The 13,980-nt window shown below is 37.1% G+C and overlaps 1 protein-coding gene across 5 annotated transcripts in view; it reads right to left on the bottom strand.

Moving 5' to 3' along the window:
- EPB41L4A (erythrocyte membrane protein band 4.1 like 4A) overlaps nucleotides 1-13,980 on the bottom strand; it is a 275,434-nt gene that overhangs the window by 148,324 nt on the left and 113,130 nt on the right. For all 5 annotated transcript variants that reach the window (XR_012090887.1, XR_012090888.1, XM_073010770.1 and 2 more), the window contains one exon: nucleotides 13,582-13,686. Coding sequence is in view for 3 of the 5 variants with exons in the window: in XM_073010770.1 (XP_072866871.1) it covers nucleotides 13,582-13,686 (105 nt within the window). In the remaining 2 variants the exon portion in view is untranslated. The remainder of the gene's footprint in view (nucleotides 1-13,581; nucleotides 13,687-13,980) is intronic.

The raw sequence follows: 13,980 nt of genomic DNA, 5'->3' as shown, positions 1-13,980 counted from the left end.
CTGTACCTGTCTTTCTTTCTTTTTTTTTTTTTTTTTTTTTTTGAGACGGAGTCTCGCTCTGTCGCCCAGGCTGGAGTGCAGTGGCCGGATCTCAGCTCACTGCAAGCTCCGCCTCCCGGGTTTACGCCATTCTCCTGCCTCAGCCTCCCGAGTAGCTGGGACCAGAGACGCTCGCCACCTCGCCCGGCTATTTTTTTGTATTTTTTACTAGAGACGGGGTTTCACCGGGTTAGCCAGGATGGTCTTGATCTCCTGACCTCATGATCCGCCCGTCTCGGCCTCCCAAAGCGCTGGGATTACAGGCTTGAGCCACCGCGCCCGGCCACCTGTCTTTCTTATAATCCCAATAAGAATTTTCCATCTAACTTCCTAATATCTCAGTAAAGCTTTTTCTTTTTCTTTTTTTTAACATAAGTTAAATCTTGTTAAAATGAACAGCAGGAGAGGCCTTTCATAAGAGAAGGAGGTCAGCAGGCAGACGTGGGAAGGAGAGGTAGAGGAATGCTCTTGTCAAGGCTCTCGCCTCCCACTGACCTGCCCACACTGTCCAGGCGAAGAGTTCTTTCATTCAATAACATTACAGATCACTTGTTTTGCAGTGACAGAGGTGGTAATAAAGTGAATAGGATGCTTCCCTTCAAAAACTATCTGATCAAATGTTATTATTCAACAGGCACAAACAATGGTGTATTTGTAATATGTGAAACTAGAAGGCCCAAAATATTTCTGGGGGGTCGGGGAAAGCTTCAGGAAGGAAGAAATATCAGAAACACCACACTCTGGGGATGGTAATGATAAACAGGATTTAACCAAGGAAAAATGAAGGAAGGGAAGAGAACAAGAAGGGTGTTCAGGCAGGGGAGGCAGCACATACAATCCTCAGAGACATTATGGTACAGCTAAGGAGTTGCAGGTAGTTCAGTGGAGCTATGGCGTACCTGAAGTACGCATTTGGATGGGGAACTGAAAAGTCATTTTGCAAGAAAAGGAGCTCAAGATAACCAAGGGCTGTGTATCTTAAAGGACTTTGTAAACCGTGTTTAGATTTTGATTTTCCCTTAGGGAGCCATTAAAGAATTTTAAGCCACAGAAGGAGACATCATGAAAGTCGCCTTTCTGAAAGAAAACTGCAATTGCAGTGGGAAAAACACTGGAGGGAGTAAGACCAAAGACAGGACAGCCAGTCAAAAAAGCTTTTATAGAAACCCAAGCTCATCTGGCACCAAAACTAAAATTCAGAGATGGAGACTGATTTTAGAGAGGTGAATAGGTGACCACAAGTCCTGTTTTACACTAGTTGTCCCAGCTTAGTTATTAACAATGTCCCTTTTTACTCTCAGAAGTATCCTGGATTAGTGAGTGAACTGTATGGTCACTCTAGGCATTAAGGAGTGAAACTGCCAGGACTTGGTGACTGGCTATGAGGAGAGGCGAGATGATGTAGTTGGGAATGACACCCAAGATTCTAGCTCGAGCAATCGGGTAGATGGTGTTGGCATTCACTAAGCTATTGTAACAAAGGTGCAGGCACCTCAGGGATGCTACGTGAGGACTTTCCAAAGGATACGTGGGTAAACATAGATTTAAGAACTCAATTTCCAGATTCTCAACTTCCACATACACTCTATTCCAAAACTGATCTACCGAAGAATAGACCCAAGATTATGACATTATGCTAATTCTCCTTTCCTACTGCACTCTCCTTTCAAAATTCTCCATTCCCAATTTACTGAAAGGCACCTTTCAGCCCTGTCAAGCTCCTGTAGTGCATTGCCCAAGGGTATGAATAATCACAAGAGAAGAACAGAAAGACTAAAATACTGATATTAACAAAGTTGTCTTTAATAAAGACACCATAAATCAGAAAAAATAGTTTTATGTCTTTTTCCATTTTATACATATTTCTGGCAAGGACTAGGCAAAGTGTTAGAAGCATGATATTTTGGCCTATACTTGGGTGGTTCTAAAATCAGATATATTGTACAGTAGGGCAGCACCAGGAGTGATTTTTGTTTAATGATCTTGCAACTTCCATACTCTAGTTATTGTCAGTTCCTTAAGAATAAGACAAATCAAAGTCTTGGTAAGTGAAAGCAGACTTATCTAGGTAAAAAAATCCTTTGCCTTATCTGTCTTAGGAATAGAATTCCAAAATGAAATACTTTTCACAGAACTCAAGTTAACATTTTTATTTAAATTGACAAAATGACAGAAAGCAAGTTGGTTTGGCTAAGTGGTTTAAGAATGACTGGCTTTGTCCAAGAGTTTTATGTTGGAGACTTTTCATAAGCCAAATGAACTAAACCTGCAATTCCAAGATTATGATGAAAATATAAAGTATGTGATTAGATAAAAGCACTTTATTAAAAGTCTTACCTTGGCGAACATATGTTAAAATTAATCATTTTAAAATTTTTCTAAATCCCTTCTATTTAATATTTATTTAATATTGGATTAAATCAGGTGGCTCTAAAAAGGAAAATATTATAATTAATAATGTTTTGCTAAGAGTTGGTAAAGCATTTTTTAATACATTTCCTAGAAATTGTGGAGTTGAATTACTATAATGATCAATTAACAAATTTTAAGTCAGGTGGTCTTGAATTCATTGTTTTCAACTAAACTGAAGAAAAACCCAATTGAATGGTCTGAAAAAACACTGCTCTCAGATATATAAGAAAAAGGTAGAGTTGGAATCATTCCAGGAATATATTATAATGGACTAATTGGAAAGGAAAAGTCCCACTCATCTCATTAAAAGATGCATTTCCAATAAATACTTACATTTTATGTTTAATAATTTTTTTCCATAGGTTTTTGGGGAACAGGTTAGGTATTCAGTTACAGGAGTAAGTTCTTTAGTGGTGATTTGTGAGATTTTGGTGTAACCATCACCCAAGCAATATACACTGAAGCCAATTTGTAGTCTTTTATCCCTCACCCGCTTCCTACCCCTTCCCTCCCGAGACTCCAAAGTCCATTGTATCATTCTTATGCCTTTGCATCCTCATAGCTTAGCCCTCACTTACAAGTGAGAACATACAATGTTTGCTTTTCCGGTCCTGAGTTACTTCAATTAGAATAATAGTCTCCAATCCCATCGAGGTTGCTGTGACTGCCATTAATTCATTCCATTTTATGGCTGAGTAGTATTACATCATATACATATATACACACACACACATATATATACACATACATATATACACACATATACACATACACACACACACCCCACAGTTTCTTTATTCACTCGTTGACTGATGGGCACTCGGGTTGGTTCCACATTTTTGCAATTCTGAATTGTGCTGCTATAAACATGCGTGTGCAAGTATCTTTTTTGTATGACTCCTTTTCCTCTGGGTGGATACCCAGTAGTGGGATTGCTGAATCAAATGGTAGTTCTACTTTTAGTTCTTTATAAAGAATCTCCACACTGTTTTCCATAGTGGCTGTACTAGTTTACATTCCCACCAGCAGTGTAGAAGTGTTCCCTTTTCATCACATCCATGGCAAAATCTATTATTTTTTTATTTTTTGATAATGGCTAGGTAAGGTGGTATTGCATTGTGGTTTTGATTAGCATTTCCCTGATCATCAGTGATGTTGAGCATTTCTTCATATATTTGTTACCATTTGTATATCTTCTTTTGAGAATTGTCTATTCATGTCCTTAGTCCACTTTTTGATGGGATTATTTCTTTCTTATTTGAGTTCCTTGTAGATTCTGGATATTAGTCCCTTGTCAGATGTATAGATTGTGAAGATTTTCTCCCACTCTGTGGGCTGTTTACTCTGCTGACTGTTCCTTTTGCCATGCAAAAGCTCTTTAGTTTAATTAAGTCTCATCTATTTATCTTCATTTTTGTTGCATTTGCTTTTGGGTTCTTGGTCATGAAATCTTTGCCTAAGTCAATGTCTAGAAGGGTTTTTCCAATGTTATCTTCTAGAATTTTTATAGTTTCAAGTCTTAATGATTTAGGACTTAAATATAAGTCCTTGATCCATCTTGAGTTGATTTTTGTATAAGGCAAGAGATAAGGATCCAGTTTCATTCTCCATCATGTGACTTGCCAATTATCCCAGCACCATTTGTTGAAAAGGGTGTCCTTTCCCCACCTTGTTTTTGTTTGCTTTGTCGAAGATCATTTGGCTGTAAGTATTTGGGTTAATTTCTGGGTTCTCTATTCTGTTCCATTCGTCTATGTCCCTATTTTTATACCAGTATCATACTGTTTTGGTGACTATGGCCTTATAGTACAGTTTGAAATCAGGTAATGTGATGCCTCTAGCTATGTTCTTTTTGCTTAGTCTCGCTTTGGCTATGCAGGCTCTTTTTTGGTTCCATATGAACTTTAGGATTGTTTTTTCTAGTTCTGTGAAGAATGATGGTGGTATTTTGATGGAAATTGCAATGAATTTGTAGATTGCTTTTGGCAGTATGGTCATCTTTACATTATTGATTCTACCCATTCATGAACATGAAATGTGTTTCCATTGGCTTTCAACTTTTCCCCGTTCATATTATGTTGGCTGTAGGTTTGTCATAGATGGCTTTTATTACACTGAGGTATGTCCCCTGTATGCCAATTTTGCTGAGGGTTTTAATCATGAAGAGATGCTGAATTTTGTCAAATGCTCTTTCTGCATCTACTGAGATGATCAATGTGATTTTTGTTTTTAACTGTGTTTATGTGATGTTTCACATTTATTGACTTGTGTATGTTAAACCATCCCTGCATTCCTGGTATGCAACACACTTGAGCATGGTGGATTATCTTTTTTAGATGCTGTTGGATTCGGTAAACTAGTATTTTGTTAAGGATTTTTGCATATATGTTCATCAGGGATATTGCTCTGTAGTTGTCTTTGTTATACTGGCTTCATAGAATGATTTAAGGAGGATTTCCTCTTTCTCTACCTTGTGGATAATTATTGATATTATTATGTCAATATGATTGGTATTAATTCTTCTTTGAATGTTGGTAGAATTCAACTGTGAATCCATCTGGTCCTGGACTTTTTCTTGTTGGTAATTTTTTTACTACCATTTCAATCTCACTGCTTGTTAATGGTCTGTTCAGGGTTTCTAATTCTTCCTGATTTAAGCTAGGAGGATTGTCTCTTTCCAGGAATTTATCCATCTCCTCTGTGTTTTCTAGTTTATGCAAGTAAAGGTATTCATAGTAGCCTTGAATGATCTTTTGTATTTCGGTGGTGTCCGTTGAAATAGCTCCCATTTCATTTCTAATTGCGCTTATTTGGATCTTCCCTCTTCTTTTCTTGGATAATCTTGCTAATGGTCTATCAATTTATTTATCTTTTCAAAGAAGCAGCTGTTTGTTTCATTTATCTTTTGCATTTCTTTTTGTTTCAATTTCATTTAGTCCTGCTCTGACCTTGGTTATTTCCTTTATTCTGTTGGGTTGGGTTTGTTCTTGTTTCTCTAGTACCTTGAGGTGTGATCTTAGATTGTCTAGTTGTGCTCTTTCAGACTTTTTGATATAGGCATTTAAAGCTATGAACATTCCTCTGAGCACCACCTTTGCTGTATCCCAGAAGTTTTGATAGTTGTGTCACTATTATCGTTCAGTTTAAAGAATTTTTTCCACTATGGTCTGAGATAGTACTTGATATAATTTCAGTTTTCTTAAATTTATTCAGACTTGTTTTGTGGCCTATCATATGGTCTGTTTTGGAGAAAGTTCCACATGCTGATGAAAAGAATGTATATTCTGAAATTGTTGGGTAGAATGTTCTGTAAACGGCCAGGTGTGGTGGCTCACACCTGTAATCCCAGCACTCTGGGAGGCCAAGGCAGGTGGATCACCTGAGGTCAGGAGTTTGAGACCAACCTGGTCAACAGGGTGAAACCCATCTCTACTAAAGAAAGTTAAGTAAATATCTGTTAAGTCCATTTGTTCCAGAGTATAGTTTAAATCCATTGTTTCTTTGTTGACTTTCTGTCCTGATGATCTGTCTAGTGCTGTCAGTGCAGTACTGAAGTTCCCCACTATTACTGTGTTGCTCTCTATCTCATTACTTAGGTCTAGTAGTAATTGTTTTATAAATTTGGGAGCTCCAGTGTTAGGTGCATATATATTTAGGATTCTGATATTTTCCTGTTGGACAAGGGCTTTTATCATAATGTCCTACTTTGTCTTTTTTAACTGACCTTAAAGTTTGTTTTGTCTGATATATGCCTGCTTGCTTTTGGTGTCTATTTGCATGGAATATCTTTTTCCACCCCTTTACCTTAAGTTTATGTGAGTCCTTATGTGTTAGGTGAGTCTCTTGAAGTCAGCAGATACCTGGTTGGTGAATTCTTATCCATTCTGCAATTCTGTATCTTTTAAGTGGAGCATTTAGGCCATTTACATTCAGCATTAGTATTGAGTATGAGGTACTATTCCATTCATTGTGCTATTTGTTGCCTGTATACTTTTTTTTTTTTTTTTTGTATTTTTGTTTTATAGGTCCTGTGAGACTTATGCTTTAAGGAGGTTCTGTTATTGATGTGTTTCCAGAATTTGTTTCAAGATTTAGAGCTCCTTTTAGCAGTTCTTATAGTGCTGGTTTGGGAGTGGCAAATTCTCTCAGCATTTGTTTGTCTGAAAAACACTACCTTTTCTTCATTTATGAAGCTTAGTTTCGCTGGAGACAAAATTCTTGGCTGATAATTGTTTTGTTTAAGGAGGCTGTAGATAGGGACCTAATCCCTTCTAGCTTGTAGGGTTTCTGCTGAGAAGTCTGCTGTTAATCTGATAGGTTTTCCTTTATAGGTTACCTGGTGCTTTTGCCTCACAGCTATTAAGATTCTTTCCTTCATCTTAGCTTTAGATAACCTGATGACAATGTGCCTAGGTAATGATCTTTTTGCAATTTCCCAGGTATTCTTTGAGCTCCTTCTATCTGGATGTTTAGGTCTTTAGCAACGCTGGGGAAGTTTTACTAGATTATTCCCCCAAATATGTTTTCCAAACTTTTGGATTCCTCTTCTTCCTCAGGAATGCCAATTATTCTTAGGTTTGGTCACTTATGTAATCGCAAATTTCTTGGTGGCTTTGTTCATGTTTTTAAATTCTTTTTTTCTTAGTCTTTGTTAGATTGGGTTAATTTGATAACCATGTCTTTGAGATCTGAAGTTCTTTCTTCTGCTTGTTCGAGTCTATTGCTGAGAATTTCAAGAACATTTTGCATTTCTCTAAGTGTGTCCTTTATTTCCTGAAGTTATGATTGTTTTTTATTTATGCTATCTATTTCACTGAAGATTTCTCCCCTCATTTCTTGTATCATTTTTTTTATTTCCTTAAATTGAACTTCACCTTTCTCTGGTGCCTCCTCAATTGGCTTAATAATCAACCTTCTAAATGCCTTTTCAGGTAAATCAGGGACTTTTTCTTGGTTTGGATCCATTGCTGAGGAAAGAGTATGCTTTTTTGGGTGGTGTTGAAGAACCTTCTTTTATCATATTACCAGAATTGTTTTTCTGGTTCCTTCTCCTTTGGGTAAACTATGTTAGAGGGAAGATCTGGAGCTCAAGGCTGCTGTGCAGATTCTTTTGTCCCATGGGTGTTCCCTTGATGTAGCACTCTCCCCCTTTTCCTAGGAATGTGGCTTCCTGAGAGCTGAGATGCAGTAACTGTTATTTCCCTTCTGGATCTAGCCACGCAGCAGGGCTACCAGACTCCAGGCTGGTACTAAGGGTTATCTGCACAGAGTCCTGTGATGTGAACCGTCCTCATATCTCTCAGCCATGGATACCAGCACAGTATTTGCAGTGTCTCTGGGGTCCTGCAGGAGCAATCTGCTTCCTTCAAAGGGTCTGTGGATTCTCTCAGCTTTCTTGGTATATTTCTGCAGTAGTTCTAGAGCAGAATTTCACAGTGCAAGTCTCTACACACTGCACTATCTGTCCGAGTGGGAGCTGCAATCTAGTCCTGTCCCCATCTGTCATTTTCCCCAGAAAATATGTTTAATAATTATTAAAATGCATAGTATTTTGCTGTTTTAATTAATTATATAGTGACAACCATGGTAATAACAACTACTCTTAGGGTTCACTAACAATTAGATCCTTAACATCTCAGGAAATAAACTTTTAAAATACAAATTTATATGTATATTATGGATATATGTATTTTATTAATAAAAATATAACATTTTAGGGAGAAAGTAGAATAGGAATACAAGTTTAAAGACATAAAAGGAATAAAGAAAAGTTTCTGATTTTTAAAAAAGAGTTTGTTTATATATTTTTGTAAAGGTTGATGAAGAGTACAAAATTGCTATGAAATATAAATTCACAGGATACACTTAAAAGGAATATGACAATTTGCTTTTACAATGTCAATATTTAAGATAAACCAAAGACCTGGATCTGCTAAAACTTACAAAATTTTAATTCTCAATCTAAAATTATACACAAGTACATGGTTTTTTTTAAAAAAAAAATCGTAGACCTGGTATGGTGGCTCACACCTGTAGTCCTAGCACTTTAGGAGGCTGAGGCAGGAGGATCACTCGAGCTCAGGAGTTTGAAATCAACCAGCCTAAGCAACATAGTGCGACTTCATCTCTAAAAGAAAAAAAAAAATCTTGAAAATCACTGATCTCAGAAACATTTCTTATAAAAAGCAGATTTGGAGGGGAAGATGACTTCAGTTTTGAATATATTACCTTTGAGATACATGAGAGGTATCCAAGTAGTGAATAGCAGCTAAAACATTATGTGGACCATACATTTTAAAGCACTAGTCTGTGTACTTTTTATAGATTCCTTCAATCATCACTACCACCCTATGAAGCTGGTACTATTACTAGCCTCACTTTATAAACAGAGGAACTGAGGTATAGAAAAGTTAGGGAGACTCACTCAGTGACACACAGCTCTCCAGGTAGACTGTGGTTTGAACCCATACAGTCTGAATCCAGATTTTGAATTTTAACACAGTGTAGTCCCTCCCGAAACATCTGGGTTGTAGATAGGAATTTGAGGCTCAGTCTTTCGATATGATTTAAACCATGGAACAGACGAGATTACCAAGGAAAAGTAACACACATTCGTCAGCAGGAAAATGAGAGCTTCGGTGCTGTGGAGCCCTCTATAGATGCTTCTGGCATTCCCTTCCAGGTCCTGGACTCTTGAAAAGTCACCCACCATCATTGTTTCCCAGATGCCCTTCATGTGTTGTTGTCAGCCCTCCCAGGATATTGTGCTTCTTATGATGTTCTTCATAAAGTCAAAGGGTTACCTGAGAGGAACTTTCTGCTTCTTGATCTTTCCCCTCTGTTCCTCCAACAGATGCTTGAAGACATCTCACATAGTAAGTTTCATTTTGTAATGATCCAACATTACAATCTTCCTTTCTTTGCAACAAGACTCACATTATCACTTATACATGTTTTATCAATCATTATAGGGACTTTCCAGAACATACAATCACAGAACGTGAAACCCTGCACATGTTACAAAGTACAGCATCAGGATGAAAGGAAGAGGGCCACTACTAATGGCAGAGAGGACACACTTGAGCTTGCCTGCTAGAACTCAATGGATGACAACTTTTGTTCAATACTCAGAGTACTTGGGGGCAGGGAAGAGAATACAAATATTAATACATACACAGTTTAGTTTAGATGCTTAAGGAAATTATCTCAGAGATAAACAGTACTAGCAAAGGTAGCACTAAATGTGTGGGCCTGAACAGAAAGCATAAGAGAATCAAGGACAAAATCCTGGTGAATACCAACATTTTATGGAACAGGCAGTGGAATCATGATCGTAGAGAGGACGAATAGGAATAACTAGAGAAAACATGAAAAGAGAGAAACAAAAATAATATAGTGCCAGAAGAACAAAAAGAGATTTCAAGAATGGACAAGTTGTTAGTGTCAAAGCAAAAGAAAGGTCAAGTAAGATAAGGACTGATAGAGTCTCTTAGATTTAGCAACTGGCAAGGCAGGGCCAGTTTCAGTGATGTGACTGGGATCAAAGCTGCATGGTAATACGTTTAGGAAACAATGGGATTTCAGAAGTGAATGTAAGAAATTTAGACAAAGTTTTCTGAAGATTCTGTGTGGTGCAGAAGGAGCCAAAGATGGCAGCAGATAGAGGAGGACAAGGGAGGTGGGGTATGGGAGGTTCTAAATGGGAGAGACTTGAACACGCCAAACACTGACTGGAAGGAGGGAGTAGGTAGGGTAGAGAGACACCAAACAGAAAAAGCAAGGTGGTAAGATCCAACTCACAGACACTGGTAACAGGATAGGAAGTGTAAGAAGCAACTAGGTGTTTGGGGGTGGGGTGGTCAAGAAAGCGGGACGTTTCTGATTGCTTTTATTGTCTTAGCAAAGCAAAAACAGAGTTCACTGGCAGAAGACAATGTCTGCATGCTGTCTTCATCTGTGTGCTCCACACGTTCCCCCTCCTTTGACTTCTTAAGTAAAAGGGCAGCAGATCCAGCAACCTAATTCTCAATGCCACGCTGATTTCCATATTCTGAGAAAAGCTCTAATTATATACAACTTCTGCCTTTCAAGGAGTAATCTGTAAAGGAGCCTCAAGTGCTAACACTAAAGTAAGACATAACTATAATTTCTGGGAATTTTCTGTAAGTCAGACCAAGGCCCTAATATAAGAGACCTACATCCCCACACACACCAGTCTGGATCAAGAAGACTTGGCACAAGCCAGAGTGGAACAGAAAATAGGCTCTATGCCCGGGCTAAGCATTTTCCCTTTCAAAACTAATTTTAAAACCAGAAGTAGTATTGAGATATCACATTTATATTTATTACTGCTTTGAATATCAACAAAACTCATCTTCAAAAATCTCCAAAGGTATTTAAGAATCTACAGTTTATTTAATTTTTTCTTTTCTTTCTTCTAGACTTTCTCCTTCTTCCTTCATTCCACTGGTATCACCAGCAATATTTGCTCCCATCCTAGTTTCAACAGGAAAGGCCTTTTACATGTTTAATGCCTTATCATCTACAAAGAGCTATCATGTGTTCTGATTTAATCCTACATCAATCCTGAGAGTTGAGGAGAAAAAGCATTTTATTGTCAATTTACAGATAAGCATATCAAGATTCGGAAAAATTAAGTGATTTGACCATTTTTTAGGAGCAGACACAGGACTCAAACCTATCTTCTGACTCCAAAGGCAGGTATCTATTCCACCAGATCACAATCCATTTATAATAACTTCTGAAAGCCTAAAAGATGACTCAAGTTCCTTCCAGCCTCTGATTAATTTCAAATACACCTGTTCTTTAAAGGGAAGACTGTGCTGCTGCAATTTCAATTGTCTTGAAAGTCAGGATATTATAGTGGTTGAAAGGTCTTGGAGACACTCAGACTTAGGGTGGAATTCTGGTCCTAATACGTGCTGATTATGCGACCTTAGGAAAGGTGCTTAACCTTCTTAGTTTGCATTTCATCATCTCTAATAGAAAGATAATACTTTAGAAAACTGTTTTAAGCATACAATTTCAACAAACAAAAATGTTTACAGTCTCTGGTGCACTGATTATGACGTTGGTAATGATGATGAATGATGAGTTCCAGGGTTCTAGGTTCTCCTGGTCCTCCAGTGCAGACAACTTCTCTGTCATGTGAGGTCCCGAATGTACAGTAATTCAATCAACGTTCATGAAAACCATTACTTGGTTTTTAAGACAAAGATTTTTTTAACCATATCCTGTACTATTTTAACACAGGGTATTTTTGTTTAAATCCTTATTTGTTTAAGTAACTATCAGATATGCAGGGTTGCTTCTAGTATACTTTTGATGAAACTGTTGCCAAGAGGAAGTGCAAAATTTCATTACCTTATTCTCACAGCCTCCTACAATTAAAAGGTAATCAGACAATACATGTGAACATGCAAAGACTAAGCAATGTTTATAAATCACCTCTATTTTAGCTGAATTCACTATTAGAATATAACAAAAAGAGGCAAAGAATACTTTTTTCATGTCATTTTGCACACCTGATATTCTTATCACATCAAAACAATATGACTTAAGAGCTTTCTCCTTCTAAATGTGTCATTTCTCCTAAAACCTGTACTATAAACACCATCATAAATGCCAAACCTTGGGAGTAAAAGAGGAAAAAATGTTCTTAATTTAAACCCTACAAAACTTTCAATAAACTAGCAATGCTAACTGCTACAGTAGGGGGTCATTGTTTTGAAATTCTCTAGCTTTTCACATTTTTTCTTTGTAAAGTTAAAAGAATCGTTAGGGGGAAGATAGAGACAGACAAGGTCTATATAACTTTAGCAAGACAGTCAATCTTTCCAGGGAAAGTCTGACATAGTAGGTAAGATCAGAAAACTGTAGTTTTCTCTGCTAGGAAAAAAATGTTATTTCAAAACTATGAATGTAGCACATGATACCTTCTTTAGCCTTCAATTTAATCTTTCTGTATAAATTTACAGTTCTGCTATATTTATTCGTGGTCTGTACAAGATAGAATTCAGTGGACTTCTAAACATGTCTGTTCCCCTTTTTTGCAACATGCCATAATGACCACTAGCGTTTAGAAAGTTATTCCTTTCTATGGAAAGCTGTCCAACATACTCAATTTTTCATTCTAACTTTATGAAATCCTCCCATGACACAGAATAGATTAAGGAACTAGCTCAAGAAAAGTAACAAGTGATCACCATCAATAGCGGCAACACCACTCAGAAAATCATGTTCTTCACTGAATGTACCACAAAAGACCCAGTGGAGGATGGGAGAACAAATGAAGGAAGAAGAGAACATCTCTATTTCAACAGCAGTTGAATAGGACGAAAAATAAAAGGCAAGTCAAATAGGGTATTTCTGAGATAAGCATGTGAGCGTTCTGCATAATGAAGCTGTGCCTATCTGAAGCTAAGATCTTTCTCAGACTAAACCAAAAGTCACATTAATGAATATCCTTTCATCCTTCAAAATCTTCATCTCCAAAGTTTTTCCATTGTGATGAATTTCTTAGGAACTCTCTACTCCGGACTGGAAGACCTTCTGAATTAACCTTTGTGAACAACTGACATAAGAACTAAAAGCTAAGTTGTCTTTATTACTCTTATTTCATCAGGTTCATGAATAAAAAAACCTCTACTTATTTTATTTTGTAACAGCTCATCTCACTTATAAAACTTAGGTAGTCACTTTTTTTTTTTACACTGTATTTCTTCTCTAACCATTCCCTTTCTTAAAAGGCAATTAATATGTGTCACTTCAAGAGACTAGCCACTTGCCTTCCAACACATATTAAATGACATATTCAGTCCTCCATGTGCACTGATGCTCTGCATTCATTCTCATAAGGTTGCAAATCTGGAAACCACATATGCCATCTGCAAAGAGGACGACACATGTACAGAAGCTGTGAATCCAGCAACTCCATAGACTTTTGGCAGAAGAGGAAAAAATGCAAAGAAATTATCAGGGGAAAACATGTTTGAGATTGTCAGTCTTTTTCAGTGACAAAGAACCTAACCACCTAAAACCGTATCAGGAAAAGCTAGAGACAGAGTGAAATTTATAAACAGAAAAATTTAACAGAGTCACCGTACTCACCGTCTGATGGCTTCTGTCACAGTAACGTAGCCCAAAATAATCTATCTCCACAAGGTTTACGTGATGGAATACGTGGTCAAGGACAATGGAACCTTTCGTTGACTTCTGCAAAAATAATTCAGTTTTATATTTTTCAGCTGCCTTTTTGCTCCTAAATAGGACACAATCATGGTTCTCATCTTTTATTAGTTTCACTCACAATAGCAGCAATTGTATTAGACCATGGTTCCCTCTGTAAGTTGTGCCTCAATTACGAAGAAAAAAAATGTGATTTAAAGCAAAGTGTATTATAGAAACTGCTTTGGAAAATACTTTTGAAATCATAGTGGGTTTTAAATTAATATAAGCTTCTTGCTTCTGGGATTATAAATTATCTTCAGGACAAAATTTTTTTAATAA

This window comes from Chlorocebus sabaeus, chromosome 23, assembly GCF_047675955.1.
Source record: "Chlorocebus sabaeus isolate Y175 chromosome 23, mChlSab1.0.hap1, whole genome shotgun sequence".
NCBI classification, from domain to species: domain Eukaryota; kingdom Metazoa; phylum Chordata; class Mammalia; order Primates; family Cercopithecidae; genus Chlorocebus; species Chlorocebus sabaeus.
This window is presented reverse-complemented; position numbering and strand designations above follow the sequence as displayed.